This window comes from Dromiciops gliroides, chromosome 5 (assembly GCF_019393635.1).
Source record: "Dromiciops gliroides isolate mDroGli1 chromosome 5, mDroGli1.pri, whole genome shotgun sequence".
NCBI lineage: Eukaryota > Metazoa > Chordata > Mammalia > Microbiotheria > Microbiotheriidae > Dromiciops > Dromiciops gliroides.
Window position 1 is genome coordinate 153,420,037 of NC_057865.1, and position 20,873 is coordinate 153,440,909.

General features: G+C 35.6%; 1 protein-coding gene across 2 annotated transcripts in view; it reads right to left on the reverse strand.

The window, feature by feature from the left end:
* Positions 1-1,747: 1,747 nt before the first annotated feature.
* GNAT3 (G protein subunit alpha transducin 3) overlaps positions 1,748-20,873 on the reverse strand; it is an 82,063-nt gene continuing 62,937 nt past the window's right edge. For both annotated transcript variants that reach the window (XM_043967951.1, XM_043967950.1), the window contains 4 exons: positions 19,554-19,682; positions 4,979-5,108; positions 4,609-4,762; positions 1,748-1,938 (listed from right to left, as the gene is read on the reverse strand). In XM_043967951.1, the coding sequence (XP_043823886.1) occupies positions 1,748-1,938; positions 4,609-4,762; positions 4,979-5,108; positions 19,554-19,682 (604 nt within the window). The remainder of the gene's footprint in view (positions 1,939-4,608; positions 4,763-4,978; positions 5,109-19,553; positions 19,683-20,873) is intronic.

The following is a 20,873-nucleotide window of genomic DNA, read 5'->3' on the forward strand; positions in this document are numbered from 1 at the left end:
AAGTCTCACCTGATAGAAATACTTTCCAGTTCTCCTTAATCTTAGTGATGTCTCTCTGAGATTTTCCCACCACCCCTTTACCCTAGATGTAGCATATTTCCACATAGTTATTTGCATATTGTCTCTTCCATAGAATGAGAGCTTCTTGAGCTCAAGAACTATTTTTTTTGTTATTATTGTTACTGTTTGTTAGTTTATTTGTTTAAAGTTTTTGCCTTTCTTTATTTTCCCGGGATGTACAACAGTGCCTGGAATATAGTAGGCACTTAATAAATGCCAGTTTATTGACTGATTTCAACTTAAAAGTCTTACAGCACTGAAAAGATAATTGACTTGCCAAGGGTCATATAACCAGTATATCTTAGTGAGAGGTCATTTAAGTGAGATCTTTCTGGTTAGCTCTCGGTCCACTATATTACACTGTCTCTCTCTAAGGCAACTTAATACAAGGTGAAAATTTTCCTCCTACTGTCATGTTGCATGGTTCTCTGCATGTTTCTTTTGAGATTGAATAAACATTGCTGGATTCCTTCAATTTTGAGGAATCCAATTATGGAAACAGTTGGAAAAAAATCTAAGGCCAAAGTAACTTGAGAAATCCTGAACTGGAGCAAAAGATGTTTCTCTCTAATCTGTATTAACCAAAGAAGGCACAGACTGAACACATTATTTGCATTGTATAAGAACCAATAGATAATTCAAAATTTTTATCATACAAGGGAAAAAAAATCTCAATTAAAATCCTACTTCCATGCCTCATCATAGCCTGTAGAGGGCTCTGAATTCTTAGAGACTCCTTCAGCAGTTCACAAACGCTAGTAAGTCCTATTAAGCAGGAAAGATGTTGATTATGGGAATAAACTTGAATGGAACATGTACTGGGTATACTGGCACACTCAGAAAAACCCAGATGATGCTCTATTCACACCTCTAAGCCAGGACTCAGAGATAAACTGTGCTTATCATCAGACGACCAGTCTTGCCAAGCCTTGAGTCTCATCAGCAAAATGTTAATCATTAGGAATTATTATTATTAATATTTTGGCCATGAAAAGCCTAAAGAAGTTAGAAGGGGTTGTTTTCTATATCCACATCAGACTTACCCATACTGATGAAACTGTGTATTGTTCAAATGATTAAAAAAATTAAAATAAACGTATTGGATTAATGTTACATGTAATTCTTTATATATAAAAAATTTAAAAGTGATAATACATATGCCAAACCTTTGTCCCATGTGAAATTGGCCAAACTAGTCCAAAATAATTCCCATTCATTTGTGAATAAAATCTCTCAATTCAAAGCCTAATCAAAATCGACATTTTAAAAAATATTTGACCTTTGAAGGATGTTCTAGTGCCCTGAATTTTCCATAATTTCTCTTCTTAAAGAATCTAGGCCACAATGCAGAAGGCCATTTTTAAATGTCATCAGTGTGCCCTATTTTAGAATCCAAAGATATTTCAGAAGTTAAAATCTAGGATGCCAAAGGCATTATGAAGCCACAAAATTCCCTATATTCACATTAGACACCATAGTAAATTCAGTTATTTATGATGCCCAAAACAATACAGGTAATGCTTGAGCAAGAGGCCACTGAAACATTTGGGGGCCAACCCCTTGCAATGTCATTCTAACTCTAATTCTAAGTCAGTTAAAACTTGTCCAAACTACAGTAGAACACCCAGCATATCTTTCTTTATCCCATGAAAATAACACATAAGTGGGGCACATTTGGAAGTAGCAATTAAAAAAGGCCACAGTCTTTCAAGTTTTCTTTGATGATTATATCTGTCACTGCATCAAAAACAAACTTGACATTTTGGGTGTCAGTAGCACAGGTCATGTGGGAATAAATCTCCTTATCTTCCTTTTTTAAATTCAGGTCTAGGAACTGGTTCTTGATATAGTTCCCTGCATCTTCAAATGTATTTGGTCCTAGATTGAAAGAGACAGGAACAATCAACACATTGGATTTTAAAAACTTCAAATACTGAGGACTTCAAAGAAGGAGCTAATAGTTATTTCACAGTCAAAATTATAAATAATACCATCAAACATCCTTTTCTTTAATTAAATTCTTTTAAAAAAATTAATCTCGCTGTTGGCACATATAGTGATTAAAATATACCAGGTATGTTCCATATTTAGTGACCATGACTTGACTAAGCCTTACTGAGGGGCGGGGGTGGGGGTGGGGGTGGAGGGTGGCTGTCATCAATTAATCAACTTCTGTATGTCTGAAAGGCAAAAACTAATGTGCTTGAAAAAATAGTACTATGTTGCTGTATGTGATCAGGAGCTAAATGATGTTGTCTGGAGGATACAGGATGTAGGAATTCAGAGGAAGAGGAAGACTGGTGAGGCCAAAGTAAACATAGGAGGCTTAGAGAAGGAGGTGAAAATTAAAATGGATTTTAAAGATAGACATAATTTGGGTATGTATTGGGTAGGTATTAGCAGCAAATGAAATAAGATAAAAGGGACAGAATAGAATAACGATGGGAGGTGGGGAGGGGGGGAAGGGAGGGGAGTGAGGAGATGGGCTAAGTGGGATGTAATATTCATTTTGGTGTGTAATATGAGATAAGGGTAGATGGTTAGGGTGGGAACAGACTGTAGACGATCTTAGAAGCCAAACAGAACTTAATGTAATTGTCAATAGGGAACTACTTTAGATTTTTGAACAGATGAGCAACAGTGAAAATAGTATTTTAAAAGATTAGTTTATTAGCAGTACATAAGGTGGCTCCAAGTCAGGGAATCTGATTCCATTAAAAAATAGCTCAATAAACCTCATTTGTTTGCCTTTAAAACTAGAATTTTATTTAACAGAAACTTGGTATTGAATGGGATAAGAATATTGGGGTTCACCTATGAGGATGGATTTTTTTTTCCTCTTCTGTGACTTGGTAGAAATATCATCTGTATCATGCATTGAACCAGGTAGCAACATGTAAATACATACATGTAAACAATGATTTGATTACATTCACTATGTAGTTTTAAATGTTTGTTTGGTAGCAATTGATGTCTTTTTTTTTTTTTTTTTGGTGAGGCAATTGGGGTTAAGTGACTTGCCCAGGGTCACACAGCTAGTAAGTGTTAAGTGTCTGAGGCTGGATTTGAACTCAGGTCCTCCTGAATCCAAGGCCTGTGCTCTATCCACTGCGCCACCTAGCTGCCCCAGTTGATGTCTTTTTAAAATCTTTATACCTTTCCTAGACAGTGTGGCCTCAAAATTGGGATGACTGATGTTCAAGTACTACTTCCAATATATGTACTGTCTGTGCATGCCTGGAAAAGTCACTTCACTATTTTGTGCCTAAGCTTCCATATCTCTCAGATAAAAGAGTTGCATTCAGTTGTCTGTAAGGTACCTTCCAAGTCTAAATCTATGATTCTAAAAAATCTCTAAAGAGGTCTGGTGACACAAACAAAAACAAGAATTCTTCTGGCACTTAGCAAATTGTTCTGCACATAATAAATGTCCATTGAAGTTTGATAATTTAATGACTACAATATTTTTCATTCACAAACTGACAAACATCATGCAGATAAATTGCTTTGTTCAATGTGACGTAGATGCTAGAGCAGAGGCTATTGAAATAGAATTTGTATTTTGATCATAGCCATGTTTCCCTCTTCATGACCCCATTTGGGGTTTTCTTGGCAAAGATACTGGAGTAGTTTGCCATTTCCTTCTCCAGCTCATTTTACAAATTAGGAACTGAGGTAGATAGGGTTAAGTGACTTACCAGTTGGGTGGCACAGTGAATAGAGCGCTGGGCTTGGAATCAGGAAGAATCATCTTCATGAGGTCAAATCTGGCCCTAGACACTTAATAGCTATGTTACCCAGGACAAGTCACTTAACCCTGTTTTCTTCAATTTCCTCAACTTTAAAGTGAGCTGGAGAAAGGATCATCAAACCAATTCAGTATCTTTGCCAAGAAAACCCCAAATAGGATCAAAAAGAGTCCGACATGACTGAAAATGACTGGATAATATCAACAAACATGTTCCCCTCACTTATCTGTACTTGCAAGAGTGCACTGAACTTGGGCCTTCATGGATTATTTTTTTTTATTCAATTATCAACTCATTAAGGATAAGCATTGGAAATATGTAGAATTTTAAGAAATGTGAATTGAATTTGAAATACAGATTACCCTCTGGTAAATCAGTTTTCTTCTTAGAGATCCTGAGAAATGTCTGACATTTAAAGATTCCATTAGAGATAGTTCTAACATAGGACACTTCTTAGCTTTTTTGACACTGTATAGTGTTTCAGTGCTGTATAGTATTGATTAATATTCCCACTTAATCAGTGTCAATGCCTCAGTGGTCTGCTTTTCATGTTTATTCAATAGGAATTGGTGGGGTTTTTTTTCATTGTACACAGTATAGAAACATCTGCAGTTATGAAATTCACCTTTTCTTGTTATGCTTATAAAAATGAAAAACAACATCATCCTAAGCATCTCTATTAAATACAAAGCTTTATACATATTCATATATATTCCGGGAGGCCTAGGTACATGGATATACACTCAGAAGTATTATTTCCTTCAATGAATGGCTATAGGTTTTTCATAACAAATCTTACCAGTGTATTCTGGAAAACAGATACTAAGATGAACCTTGGCTACTTTTTCTTGAAAGAGATCTTTTTTGTTGAGAAACAGGACAATGGAAGTCGTAGCAAAGTACTTGTGATTACAGATGCTGTTAAATAGGTGAAGGCTTTCATGCATTCGGTTCTGTTGAATAGAGGTGATAAGAATAGTAAGTAGGCATATTCCATTTTCTACTGAGGGTCACATTTACTTGGGCATGATAAAAAAAGGAAGGTTGAATGATTGTCTTTTCAAGATCAATACCACATAAAGAAATAGCTCTTATGTGCACCCTACCATTGGGAAGCAGAATTCTTTGTTTTGTAATCAAATTAAATCATGCTTTGTATCTAGACTCACCACTTCTTCATCTTCTACTAGGACCATATCATAGGCACTGAGTGCTGCACAAAAGATTATACAGGTAACTCCTTCAAAGCAGTGAATCCATTTCTTTCTCTCTGAACGCTGTCCACCTACATCAAACATCCTTAAAAATGAAATCACAAATAATGAGGGCAATTAATACTCTTCAAAATTTAAAGCAATATTTAGGCAAAAAGACAATAAGTGGCCCAATGGATAAAGCTCTGATTCTGGAGTCAGGAAGACCCTAAATTGAAATGTGGTCTCAAACACTTACCAGCGCTTGTAATCCTGGAAATATAATTTATCCTCTATATGCTTCAATTACCACAGCTGTAAAATGGGAATAATAGCCCCTATTTCATAGGATTGTTTTGATGATGAAATGAGATAAAATTTACAAAGTAACTAGTACATTATGCAGAATAAAGTAAGCACTTAATAAATACGTCCCCACCCACCTTTTCCCTTCATTCATAATAAAATAAACTATATATCCAGTGATCTACTTGAGTGGTATTTACACCTATAGGCAAAGGAAAAGGAATGGGAGTTGGGGTGGTACTGATTTTCCTTCTTTCCATCCCTTTAAAGTAGTGGACAATAAAACACTCATTTGGGAGTTGAGAAGATTTACCTTAGAGTCTTAGCTTTACCAATAACTTCCTATTTAACCTTATACAAATAAGTCTACTTTCTAAAATTCCATTTCTTTATCTGCATATAATATACAAGATGAAGGGTTTGGACTATATGATGATAGAAATAGATAGATGGATAGATAGATGAATAGAATATTTATTAAACATTTACTGTGTGCCAGGCACTGCCCTAAATACTGGGCTTAAAAAACAAAAACCAACAACAACCACAGCAACTACAACAACAAAACAAGCTAGCAATAGAGCCTTTTCTTTCAAGTAGTTTACATTCTGACAAGGAAGGACAGCAAATAAAAGGGAGTTGGAAAAGGGACTAGTATATACTGTGCTGAATGGCAGTGAAGTTGATTGGAAATGAGGTGGAAGTCCAAGGCTGCTGCAAGATAAGGTAAAAGCTGACCATAGGGACTCAAGAGCTGGAGTCCAGGTTGCTGTCAGGAGAGTGGGGACGTGATATTCAAGACAGAGATTGTATGGCTGGAGTGGGTCAGAAAGTGTCCCTTCCTTACTTCCAATATCCTGTGTCAATGATTTGACTAAAGTCTCATGCCTTAGATGCAGCAAAATGAATAATCACCCTCACTTTGGATGGTTTGGCTTAAGAATGATACTGAGAAAATTCAACTATTCTCAACTATTAATGCTGGAAAATGAACTTAACGAAGAACAGACAAATTATTATCAATGAAAAAATAGTCATTAATCAGTGAAATCATTAATTTAAAGATCTTCACAAAGAAATCATCATTAATTTTATAGAAGTCATTAATAGATGAAAATGATTATTTGGCATCATGTAAACAAGAATTTGGCTTTGAATTCTTCATGTTAAGTTGCATACTGATCTGGAGTTGACACTTGAAGGGATCACAGGATCACACACTAAGAGTTGGAATGGAACTCAAAGGGAATTAATCTAGTACAGCCTCTCATTTTACAAATTAGAAAACTGAGGCCAAGTGAGTTGACATACAGTTCCTATCTGATTCCAGTTGTATGGCTCTTTTGCAAGTACTCTAGTCCAGGGCTTCTTAAACTTTTTCCACTTGTGGGCCCTTTTTTGCCCAAGAAATTTTTACATAACCATGGGTATATAGGCATATAAAATAGGTATACATAATATTTTACTGTTGCCAAATTTTTTGCAAGCATCATATTCAGCTATGCAACCCCAGATGGGTTTGAAATCCACAGTTTAAGAAGCTTTGCTCTAGTCTAACCAGTGCTTATACAGGAAGCCCCTTTACAAAATCCATAGCAACTAGTTATTCAGTCACTGCTTGAAGGGTTATAGATTTCTGGTGAGGAGAAACTATCTCCCAAGGAATCTCCTACTTCATTCTCGAGACCTCTAAATGGTGGGAAGTTCTCCTTTAGAACAAACTGAAATCTGATGCTTTTCAATTTCTATCCATTGCTCCTCGTTCTCCTCTTTAGGACTAAGTAGAATAAGGGTAATCCCTCTTCTGAAAAAGAAGCCTTCAAACATTTGCTGTCATACTTCTGTTTCATTTTTTCTTATACCAAGTAAACACCCTCAAGTCCATCAACCTATCCTTATATATAATTTTCTTCATTTTCCTCTCTATTCTGGTTGCCCTCCTCTGGATTCACTATAATTTTTCAACCTTATTCCTACAATGTGGCAGTCATAGATACATAGTATATATATATGTGTGTGTGTGTGTGTGTGTGTGTGTGTGTGTGTGTGTATGTGTATGTATATTATAGCTTTTTGAGCATAGTTCCAAATTGCTCTCCTGAATGGTTGGATCAGGTCACAACTCCACCAACAATGCATTAGTGTCCCCATTTTCATGTATCTTCTCCAATATTTAGTGGCAGCCATAAATGAATGAAATACCCCATATATCCTTTGACAAGGGCAAAGTATAGCAGGATAATTAGTTTCCTCTTTTAGGCTACAATGAAGATATTGGGTATTTTAGTTTTTGTCTCTCTGGTTATAGTTTAAAAACAGTGGGACCTATAACTGAGGGTATCTTTTAAAGAAGCTTCTTATACTTTAAGTTGGGCTAAGAACCTGATAGTAATTATAATATTTTCATAGTGTTCTTAAACATGTGTGATATTTAGAGAATGTTGTCAGTGGCTGATATGGAAATCTTTTCATTTGCCTTAGGATAGAGATCCTCAACTAGGGCACCAGAGTATGTACTGGTAGATCTAGCCAGTAGCTATTCTAAGATTCTGTTCTTAGCCATGTCCTACTCTTGTGAATGAGATTTTCCCCATCCCTTAGTTATAAGAGATTCACCATAGTTATAAGTGATTGGATTAAGATAATAATCAATATATTAACTAAAAATTGTGATTTATTCTATTTAATATAGATTGCATAAGGTCAAAAGGTTAAGTCTTTTCTCATATTTCCTAATTTTCCAATGTCAAGCATTAGGTAATATCACAAGAGTTAGTAGTCAGAAATACTATATTTTAATAATCATGAGTGACATACTTTCCTATAAGAGTTCACGCTGCTGACCAGTGGCCTAACAATGACCCACACTATTGTCCTCATAATGATGACATTTATGGTCATTTAGGTAGTTCCTCATATTTCCTAAGAATATGTTTTAATTTTAGAAGTACAACTAATGATATAATGCTGTACAAGTGTAACTTTGGAAGGGTATATAAACCCATGGATTGTGTAATTCTGGGTCTTTCAGGCCCAACGCCTGGATGACCAGATTTATTGGGAGGCTAAAACCCTCTCAATAAACCTATTGGCTTTGTTGGGGGACTAACCCTCTCTCAATAAACCTATTTGCTTCAGCCTGGAAACGTTGTTTTGTTCTTCCGTCGGACTTAAAAATTTTCCCTACACTCTACATTTTGAGGGATAGTTTTTCAGTGAAAATATGAACACAGCAAATTGTACCATTTCTCTCTGCTCCCTCCTCCGTCTTCACTTTACTCAAGGACTTCAGTATCACTAACTCTTCGCCAAACCCTTCCCTTTAATCCCCCTATTCCAGGGAATATGAAAAGGAAAAGGGAAATGAAATTTAACTGTGACTTATAGAAGAATTTGTGCTGATTTTAGGTGTGTGACCTTGGAAACTCAATTTTCCTTTCTGATCCAATTAATTACTGAGTATTTACTGCATTTGCAGGCACCATGATAGGCACTGGGAACACAAAAATGAAACAATTCCTTCTCTTTGAAGAGCTTAAACTCTCTTGGTGTAAATAACATATGCTTAAAAGTATGTACAAAAATATATTGGCTAGGGGCAGTTAGGTGGTTCATTGGCCCTGGATTCAGGAGGACCTGAGTTCAAATCTGGTCTCAGACACTTGGCACTTACTAGCTGTATGACCCTGGGCAAGTCACCTAACTCTCATTGTCCCACCCCCTCCCCCCCCCCAAAAAAAATATATGTGTGTGTGTGTGTATGTATACACCTACATATATACATACATATGTAGAGAGACTAGATGCCTTAATCCTATGTAATGTGCCTTCCAACTCTGACATTTCCATTTCTATGATTCTAACAGTTGATAATATTTCTGAATATCCATGACAATTGGTGTATATGTAAAGTCAAATTTGACCTGAAGACACTAAGGGAGACAAGGTAGCATAGTGCAGTAGAATGAATACTATATTTAGAATTAGAGGATTTGGGTTCAAATTCTATATCTGAAATTTACTGTGTGACCATGGGCAAGTCATTCAATGCCCCTGAACCTGTTTCCATATCTGTAAAACAAGAGAATTGAATTAGATGGTTTTCATGAAGGTCACTTTGAAATATAAATCTAAAATCTAAAATGCAACAGGTTTTAGCCATCTAGTTTTTCTGGTTTCAGTTTTCAAGAAATATTTCCCATACATTACCAAAGGGCATGCCAATAGCAAAGAAAATTTAATAAGAATCAATTTAAGCTGTTAAAAATGTAGAAAGAGAAGGAATGCGTTGTAGAGTCCACTTAATAAGTACTGCATCTATGGATGGTGTCATAATCATTACATGCAGCACAGAAATCTAAGCACATACACACACAGACCCACCAATTTATGCATATGCCGTTTGTTTGTTTTTTCTCCTTGTAGAAAGAAAAATGAGTGATTTCCCCCTAGGGTTTTGCTCATATTGATGAAAGGGCTAATGGAATACAAATGATCTCCATATTCTATGACTAATGGTTACTAACCTAGGTACCAATTTTCTCTGAGTATAGATTGATGTGGGTGACTTGGGTCCATGTTTACTGGGTATATGACCCTAAGTGTCTCTCTCTCTTGCTATCTATGTTATCTGCTATTATAGAATTGAATTACAGGTCTGACCGAGAACAGGAGTCATTGATTCTTTTTTCAATCATCTTAGCTGGCTAAAGCATTCGCTTTAAGAGAGCATTCAATTTGTTTTGTTGTTTTGATTCCTTTTTAATTTATCTCTCTTTATTCTCACCTCTTTATCCTAAAGTTTATTTCAGAATTCTTTTGGGAGGGATGGTACAATTTGAGACACATAAATTAGAAATGAATCCCACACTGCAAACATTTTAATAGTTAAAAGAACCAGAGCCTTATAAATTTTAATTATTTTGACTTCTTCTAGGTAAAATATTTGTCCCTTTCATTGCAGAAACATTCTTAACTGTAGCTTTTCTTGAATGGTGCCTCATTAAGTCTAAAATCTAATTTTTTTTAAAGGATACATGAAAATATCTGAGACTCACAGCAAAAATTTGGATATAGATTAACTGCACTGGTTTTTGGGTGACAGCTGAACATGGATTATTTGTTAAAATACTCAAATGCAGGGCATGGCACAGGAGTTTATGGTTTAATATTAAACAGTTGGCTCAGCAGCAGAGTTTTATGGTTCTACGGTTAAACAGTTGGATAAAGGGTTATCTGCACCCCAGGATTATTGTCCCTCTATAATAGTAAATACTATTTCAAGATATATAGTCCCAAATGATGCTTTCTAAAATATCACATAACATAGAATGGTTCAAAACACCTGAGGCTTCTAAATGTCCCCTTTTCATTAAATTCAATCATTTTTTTCTCCTCTTCATATATCCCCTACCATAGAAAATTACAATTATTCAGTCATATAGTATTTGATAAATATCTACAATGTTGAAGGCACTGTGGTAAGCCCTGGGGATACAAAAAAAGTAAGAACATATTTTTAAAAAAATAGTCCCTGCTTTCAAGACAATATGTAAATAAGTATATACATATACGTGTACATATATGTATATATATACACATATATGTGTACACACATAAATATAAATATATATAATCAGTATATATATATACACTCTGTGTATATATGTATATGTGTCTATTATATACATAGACACATATATTCTCTTATTCAATTCCATCATTATCATATTATCCTGGAATTATACTGAAAACCTAGGACTAAGCATGTTACAAATGGGTTATATTCTGGACCTACAGAATTTAGAACCTGCTTTTCTTATTCTGATTACTTGTTAAGTGAAATATTCAGATGTAAAATCACGAATTTGTTGTTATTCAGTCCTATTTGACTCTTTTGAGACCCCTTTTGGGGTTTTCTTGGCAAAAATCCTGGAGTGGTTTGCCATTTCCTTCTCCAGCTCCTTTTACATATGAAGAAACTGAGGCAAACAGGGTTAAGTGATTTGCCCAGGGTCACACAGCTAGTAAGTGTTTGAGGTTGGGTTTAAACTCAGGTGTTCCTGACTCTAGGCCTGGTGCTCTATCCACTGCGCCACCTAGCGGCCATTAATTATATGGGTATAACATATTATTTCGAAATAGCATGGCCTCTCTTCTCTGTCAACCCTCCCTCCTCGCAATGGCTTAGTAATAATAGTTGCAAAGAGTCTTAGGGAAGGCTTAATAATAAGGGTCTTTCCTTAAACCCCATGACAATATAATGTGTTTAGGGTCGATATATTGTAGTAACTACACATTATACTCTCTGTTTCTGTCTCTGTCTGTCTCTCTGTGTCTCTCTACATCTCTCCTTCTGTCTTTATCTATCTCTCTCTGTCTCTGTTTCTGTCTCTGTCTCTCTCTATAAACACACGCAGACACATACACTCCCTGTTTCCACAAATATATATATACATGTATCTATGTATCTATCATCTATCAATAAAGGCCATCTAACCCAACTCCCACAATTTATAGATGAGGAACTGAGGTCTGTATGACTTGCCCAAGGTCATACATACATAGAGTATATAACAAGGCAGGTTATGTAAGTAACTCTCTATCTGGCTATGCCTGTGCAAAATGAGTTTACATGTTAGTTATTTTGAATTGTCATAGGTTCATGGAAAACCAAGCCAACAGATATATCTGGCTCCTTAATGCTCCTAGGGACATGCAGAATAATTGAGCTGACCAAATCCACTTGTCTCTGATTTTGCTACTGTAGGCTTAATATTCTTACCTCCTTTTCCCCCTGCTCTTTTATATATACATAGGATTATAGGGGGAAAAGGATGAAGAACTCCAAGGGGCCTTTTAAGTGTGCCATTTTATTTCCTTTATTTTACAGATGAGCAACTTAAGTGTTTTGCCTAAGTTTGTGCAGGTAGGAACTTTACTTCTTGATATCACCTTCACTGCATTTTATGCCCTTAAGTAGTTGGGCATAAAATAAAATTGGGCAGTGGTAAGGGGGAATACTGGGAAAAATGCAGCATTTCAACCTTGGACTATGGAAAAAAAATTGATGATAAACCACTCTGTCATTTTAAAATAAAAGAGACATTGAGGACCAAAGAAAGCCTACAGTTTTTTAAAATTTCACTTTTGTTTGTCCACCTACATATTTATAGATTTTATACACACATATATATGTATACATATGTACATACAAATATGATGAATGGGAAGAAGATAATATAGAAAATGAATTTAAAAGATATATACATGTGTACATGTATAAGTCAATATCTACACTATAACAGAAAAAAATAATTTTTTAGAATTAGACTAGTCAATACTATGGGTCAGGGATATTATTTAACTAGCTGTTCCCTGAAAATGAATTGGTAAACATAGTATTTCATGGAATGGAATGGAAGATATTTTATTTAAATGGATGAAAATATGCATCTGTAATGTAAATCAATTTCTGAGTTATTTGTTCCAAGGGGTTGTGCTGGTTTTTTCCCCATCTTGTTGAATGTAAGATTGAAAGTTTGACTGTATGAGTAGAGTTTCCACTAAAAACAAATGATGATTCAGGAAATATATGACAGCACATTGGCAGAAGGAAATATATTTCTCTATTTTAGATTCTGCAGTTCTGTAACTTAACTTGCAAACTAAGTAGACCATCTTTAATAACCACATTTCTACCAATTCAAGGTAAACTACACTTTAAAATTTGTAGAACTTGAGATATAGTTCAGAAATGTTGAACACACCACATGCAAGTTATGTAATATAATAAATAAAAAACATAGATAATATAAATGTATGGTTTTCCAAATTAATCTGTGACCTGCAGTGATGCTTATGTATGGTTTAGTGACCCATGCTTCTATTTGTTATTACCAATTAAATCAAATGAATATAAGACAATACTGATTTTAAATATTTCAGTATTAGGGTTTTATTAGTGTAAGGAGCTTTCTTTTTTCTTTTCTTTTTTCAGGGCAATGTGGGTTAAGTGACTTGCCCGGGGTCACACAGCTAGTAAGTGTCAAGTGTCCGAGGCCGGATTTGAACTCAAGTACTCCTGAATCCAGGGCCGGTGCTTTATCCACTGCGCCACCTAGCTGCCCCCAGGAGCTTTCTAACAAAATAAAATCAACAAGGGGGCGGCTAGATAGCACAGTGGATAAAGCACCGGCCCTGGATTCAGGAGTACCTGAGTTCAAATCCGGCCTCGGACACTTGACACTTACTAGCTGTGTGACCCCAGGCAAGTCACTTAACCCCCATTGCCCCACCAAAAAATAAAATAAAATAAAATAAAATCAACAGATAAAACAACAGGACAATTGGTGGAGTACATTGGATGATATATGACATTTCTACCACCTCTTTGGAATGGCTTTACTGATTCAGTCATGTTTGAATCTTCATCAGGATCTCTTGGCAAGGATACTAGAGTGGTTTGCCATTTCCTTCTTCAGTTGATAAACAGAGATTATCTGACTTGCCCAGGGTCACACTGCTAGTGCGTGTCTGAGGCCACATTTTTACTCAGGTCTTTCTGTCTCTAGGCCAAACTCACTTTCCACTGAGCCACCTAGCTACACTTTATAAATATAAATATAAATATAAATATATATCCTCCTTTCCACTATTGATATGGTAAAAATAAAAAATGTTTCACACTTAGAAGGGGAAGTTATTATATTTTTAGGGATTATTGAAGAAAATCAGCTGGCCATAGTAGATAAAGAAGCTACCCTGGAGTAAAGAAAACTGGGATTTAAGTCCTCCCTCTGACCAATACTGCATGAAGGATTTTGGGCAAGTCATATGACGTCTTAGTACACAGACAACTCTTTATGTTTCAGGGCAGGTTAAGATATGTTTTGGTAGAGGAGCTTCTTCATGGCAAGCTTCCTATCCTAATGAAATCAGGGGTGGTATATACATACATATACATATACACAAATTACATCTATACCTACAATGTTATATCCACACATGCACACATGTACAGGATACATATATGTTTGTATGTGCATATATGTATATGAATATGCATATTGGAATGTCTGAAAAGTCTTACTGCAGTTTTACATTTAGATCTATAATAAGCCTTTGGGGATACTTCTACATGTCACTATCATTCTCACCAAACTCACTTAGAGACAGATGTCTATTGCAACCTTTGGTTAAAAGTGTTTAATGATATAAATTAAAATATTGGCTAATTGGTAGGAAATGAACACAATGGTAAAATTACCTTGTAATACACACAGACACATACATACTATGTATATATGACTATATTCTGTATACATGTAGATATATGAATGTATGTATGCACATACATGTGCATACATGCATACATACACGCACATCGTCCCCCATACCCCCTGATTTTCTCTCTTTGACAATGCATTCTGTGGATCTCAGAGTGAAAAAAAAAAACAAACCTCTATCGTCCTCCCTCTCTGCTTCTGAATTCAAAGTGAATTAGTGTTCAGCTGTTCATCCTTGGCACAAAAAGCTTCCTGTGTGGCTCTGAGAATAGCTTAAGAACTTTTGGAGTAGGTTGAAAATGCTACTAGCTGTGCATGCCATGGAGGATACCAGGCCAGACACGCTGTTGCTACCATTACAACACTGGCCTGTCTCCAATCTAATTCACGCATCTGGCTAAGTGGAGAATTTATATTCACATGTTAGACTGCTGTTCAGCAAATTAGTGCAGGAATGTAGGAGGGCATGGAATTTTTCCCGCCATCCTTCCCACCTCACTGGGCCAGATCCATAGCCAGAGAGCAGAGGAGGAAACCTAACAGAGTGATTTGAAGAGAGTCACAAATCTCTGTGTTGCTCCTTCCAAGTGTCCCTCATCTGCCTATAATATTGGTATATTTTACATAAACTATATTCTCAGAGAAAAAAAATAAACAGATAACCTATCGCTGAGGGGATGGGGCTGGGGGTCACTGAATGTATAATATATTGAATCATACTATTATTGACTCTTCTGATTCAAAGGAAACTTAGAGGACATTTAGTTCTGTCTTTTTGTGGAAAGAGTTCCTACTATCATATATATCCCCCAAAGGTACTTTTTAAGATCTACTTGTAGATGGTTCAAATCCTCCCTCTGATGCAGTATGTGACCCTAGGCATGTCATTTCATTTTTCTGTGCTACCTGGCAACTTCAGAACTTTAGGTTGGAGAACAGCTTTAAATTAAAGGATGTGCCTTGATGAAGGGAATTTCCTCACTGGGAGTTACACTTATGAATAGAAGAATAACTCCAGTTTTTAAAAAAAATCTCATTATGATCCTGAATTCCACAGTACTTGGTCAATGCTCTTTTCATCCTATTTTGAGTTTAGGAACTAGATCTTTTTGTTTGAATTCCAGTACTGATATTAACAATGGATAGATAGACAGAAAGACAGAGGTTGAATTTTTCTTAATTTTCTTAATTGCATTCCTTCCTGATAAAAATTGCAATATTATTTTATCAATCTCTACCTATTTTTTGAAGTTACGTCTAAGATTTTCTTCAGAAAAAGGGATTCAAATAACTATTAAGATTCTTTTTCTCCACTTTTTTTGCTCTTAACATATTTTTTATAATTATTTCATCATGATCTGATTAAATTGTATTTAACCTTTTCTTGACTTTGAATAATTTCACATGGTCCCTACAGAATTTGTTTTTAGTACTTTGAATGACTTTTAAAATGTCAACAAACATTTTTTTCTTGCAGATTTAGAATTTTATTTCCTATTTCCTGGTCTGTCAAGTGAAACACTTTGTCAGGAGGCAATGGCAATAGAAATAGAATTGACTCATTTTCATGCCAAATACATACATATGAACTCCATGAAAGTATAAAGATAACTTGTCAACCTGGCAAATGATACCATAAACAAATCAGTCTTTTCCAAATTATTTGAATGGTATGTATTTTCAAAACTAGGCAACATAGTGATTACCTCAAAGAGGTAGGAAGGTCAGAAGGCATGGGGAGCAGAGGTCCCAGCACTTGCAAATTCAAATATGTACTTTAAGTGATTTCTAATTAAGGACATTCTTTGTTTCCTAAAGTAGAATGAGATTTTTTATTTAAATGGAATTAACCATGGGGAAAAACTTGATTGTTAGTGATTGGTTTTGTTGTTTTTTGTCTCCTCCATTAGAAAATATACTCCTTGTGAAAAGGGATTATTTCATTTATTATATATGAGCCTCCAGGGCATAGCACACTACCTGGGAAATAGTAGGCACTAAATAAATGCTTGTTAATTATGTGTTTGATTTATTTGTTTAAGAAATCAAATCTTTAAGTGAGATCAGTTATTATTTATGAATAATTATATTGATATCATATCATGATATGACAATGATACTTATAAACATATCTTTGACAAAAAATCAAAAATGTGAAATTCATTAGAAATCTAATTTTTTTAATAGTGCTATGAAAACAGTACTTTAATTTTAATTACCCACAAGAATTATGTTAATTTTGGAAATGACAAAATAAACATGATTAAATGAGAATTAATACCTAAGATAAGTGAAGAGATGGTAAAAGAATGATTTAGTTCAGTCATCTGACACTTTGTGACCCCTATTTGGGGTTTTCTTGGCAAAGATACTGGAATGGTTTGTATTTCCTTCCCCAAATCATTTTACAGGTGAGAAAACTGAGGTAGACAGGGTTAAGTGACTTGTCCAGCGTCACACAACTGGTATGTGTCTTTTTTTTGTTCTTGTTTTTTTTGGCAGGGCAATGGGGGTTAAGTGACTTGCCCAGGGTCACACAGCTAGTAAGTGTCAAGTGTCTGAGGCCGGATTTGAACTCAGGTACTCCTGAATCCAGGGCTGGTGCTTTATCCACTGAGCCACCTAGCTGCCCCCTAGTATGTGTCCTTTTGACTTCAGACCCAGTACTCTACCCACCGTGTCTAAACTCTTTTCAGAACAACTGATCTTCAAATCTTTGACATTACCTATTACATTTTCCTGTCTTCTCTTCATCAGGTTAAACACACATAGTTCCTTCAGCCCACTCAAATGCTATACAACCCTGAGACTCTTCACTATCATGGTCATATTTTTTATGGATATACTCCAGCTTATAAATTTCCTTCCCCCTGCCCCTTTTCTCAATATAGCATTTCGAACTACTTGTTATATTGAAGATCTGGCCAGGGTAGAGCAGTGGGACAGACATCTCCTCTTTCAGGATACTAGACCTTAAATCAGCCTAAGATTGAATCAGTTTTTGTGGCTACAATATCACATTGTTGATTTATATTGAACTGGTGATCCACTAAAGCCCCTGATCTTACTTTTTTCTTTTTTTTTTTTTTTTTTTGCAGGGCAATGGGGTTTAAGTGACTTGCCCAGGGTCACACAGCTAGTAAGTGTCTGAGGCTGAGTTTGAACTCAGGTCCTCCTGAATTCAAGGCTAGTGCCTTATCCATTGTGCCACCTAGCTGCCCCATATCTTATTTTTTTAAATCTCCTCCACCCTACCCAGAACTTCTATTCTACATGGTAGGCAGCATGGGTTCCTTAAAAATACATTGTGCCAGGCTAACTTTATTTTCTTTTCTGACAAAATTACAGGATGTGGTAGATTAGGAGAATTCCTAATTGGTTGAATATTAGAAGTAAAGAGTATTGACCAAGATATTTCTGTCAACCAGAAATATCTTTAATGAAGTAACAATTTCTTTTCTGCTGATCTGATCAGCATTTTAACCATGATTTAAATGAATATGTAGAGTAAACTCTCATTAAATTTAAAAATAACACAAACTTAGAAGAGACACCCAATAAAATAAACAAAGAAGCCAGGTTCCAGAAAGATTTCATTACTATAAAATGATAACCCAAAACCAGTAAGATAAAATTAGATTTAATTAGGGATAAACGTCAAGTCCTATACTTGTATTCTATAAATTATCTGTACAAGTATAGAATGGTTGAGGGAAGATAAGCAAGAGTACCTGCAAAGAAAAAATCTAAGGGTTTTGGTAGGCTAGAAATTCAATGAGTCAAGACAACAAGGGGGCAGCTAGGTGGCGCAATGGATAAAGCACCAGTCCTGGAGTCAGGAGGACCTGAGTTCAAATCCAGATTCAGACACTTGACACTTACTAGCTGTGTGACCCTGGGCAAGTCACTTAACCCTCCTTGCCCCACCAAAAAACAAAAACAAACAAACAAAAAACCCCAAGATAACAAAAATAAACTTAAATGAACCCAGGGTATATAGTATTCAGTTGAATAAAGTGAAAGTCCTGGTATGTTGATGTTCAGTCATTTTTCAATCATGTCTGACTGTTTATGACCCCATTTGGGGTTTTCTTGGCAAAATTACCAAGTGGTTTGTCATTTCCTACTCCATCTCATTTTACAAATGAGGAAACTGAGACAAACAGAATTAAATTAATTTCTAGGGGTCACATAGGTAGTAAGTATCTAAGACCAGATTTGAACTCAGGTACTGTGCCATCTAGCTACCCTTACAACAACAACAACAACAAATGATTATAGTATTCAAGTATTTGAAGTAAATTTTGCCCTTAAAAATCAGAACTAAGAATAACAGATGGAATTTGCAAAAAAGTGAATTTCTGCTAAATATGAGCATGACCTTCCTAATGGATTGCTTCAGGAATTAGTGCTTTCAGGTATGATGTGGAGCTGGATAGCCACTTGTTGCAGAAGTTGTAGGGAGGAATTTCTCCTTACCTATGAGTTTCATCAGATGAGCTCTGCAGTCACTTCCATTCTGAGATTTTATGATATAGTCAGTAGAATACTAGGAAACGGAATCAATCAGATTTTCCTAGTTGTAATGTTGAGGTGTACTGAGGTATTTGGATTCTTTTAGTCAACTCTCTCTCTCTCTTTCAATAATATATATTTATAGAACAACAATTCTGTCAAAGTACTGTTGTTGTTGTTTTATCCAGTCATGTCCAACTCTTCACGACCCTTTGGACCATAATCACAGTGCAGAACCCAACAGTGCGGTGTTCAGCATGGGTTACTTTGTGGCAGAGATATAGAAGATATAGTTTGCCTACTTAAATGGTTTTGAATAGGTTCAACCTCTTCCACAATAGATGCAGCTGTCTTGTTACCCTGAATTCATGAGTATTATCCACCTGAATCCATTGAAGAGCTTTACATGTCTGCTTAGAGATTGGAAAACCAAAGGATCCTACCTGAAGTGCAAATCCTTGAAAGAGAATTGTGTTTCAATAATGCCAGTAGTTTTCACCCTGGAGTGCAGGACATCTTGTTCATTTGGAACATACCCAGGAGCTGTTATCCTGTCAAGATCATTGAGGTAGCTAGAGGGGGGAAAATAAACAAATAAACGAAAAGATTGGCTATCACATTTGAAGGACATCAGCCTGGATCACTAGAGCAAGTGTATTTTTAGTGGAGATTCCATTAAAATTTACCTTCTAGAACTACTAATGCTGTTTGTGATTTCAAAAAGCTTTTTTTAACGTAACAAAAAGTTAAAAATGAATTAGTAAGAAGTTGGGGGTGCTATTTTAGAGGTGAATTTTACGTTTAAAGCAAAAGTAAACCTTTTTAACATAGTGATAGGAAAGGGAACTTTCAGGTAAGAGGATTCCCCTACCCAGAAGATGCCAGCCAGCATCTTCTCTGCAAACTTATAGTCTTAAAGAGTTACCAAAAGCACTGCCTCGTTCAAAGTTACTTAGCTGGTATGTGTGAAGGATAAGATTTAAATAGACTTTTTCCTGACTGTGAGGACAGCCATGTAACCAAGCTGCTTTTCTTATTTACAACAATTGGGCATCCTCAAGCCAGGTGGTTTGGACAAATTTAAGACAACTATGAGTCTTACTTCAAATAGAACATTACTTGAAGTCCAAATTAGTTCAAGAGAGAATCCAAAGTATTGTTGTGATACAGAAAGAGATCTATTTGAAATTAAATGACTGGTGTTTAAATATTAGATCTATCCCTCTCTTCATCTAATGTAAGGGTTTCATTAGATAACATATTGTTCATCTGTGTGTGTGTGTGTGTGTGTGTGTGTATACTCGAAAGAGAGACAGAAACAGGCAGAGACAAAGGAGCAAAGGAGACAGAGAGAGAGAGAGAGAGAATGAATGGTGAACTCTATATATCTGTTCTTAGAATAAAGTTTTTAAATGCATAAAATAAAATATATAAGATTATAAAGGGAAAAAATTAATGTGAAATACTGTGGTCAATATACTTTAAAAATTATTTTATTCTTAATAATAAGCATTTTTATTTATAGTTTTGAGTTCCAAATTTTATCCCTCCCTCCCTCCCTCTTCTCCCTGAGGGGGTAAGCAATCAGATGTAGCTTACACATGTAAAACATTACCGTATTACTCATTTGGTATAAGAAAACTGCTCAATATACTTTTTAAAAATACATGTTCACGGGGCACCTAGGTAGCGCAGTGAATAGAGCACTGGCCCTGGAGTCAGGAGGACCTGAGTTCAAATCTGGCTTCAGACACTTGACACTT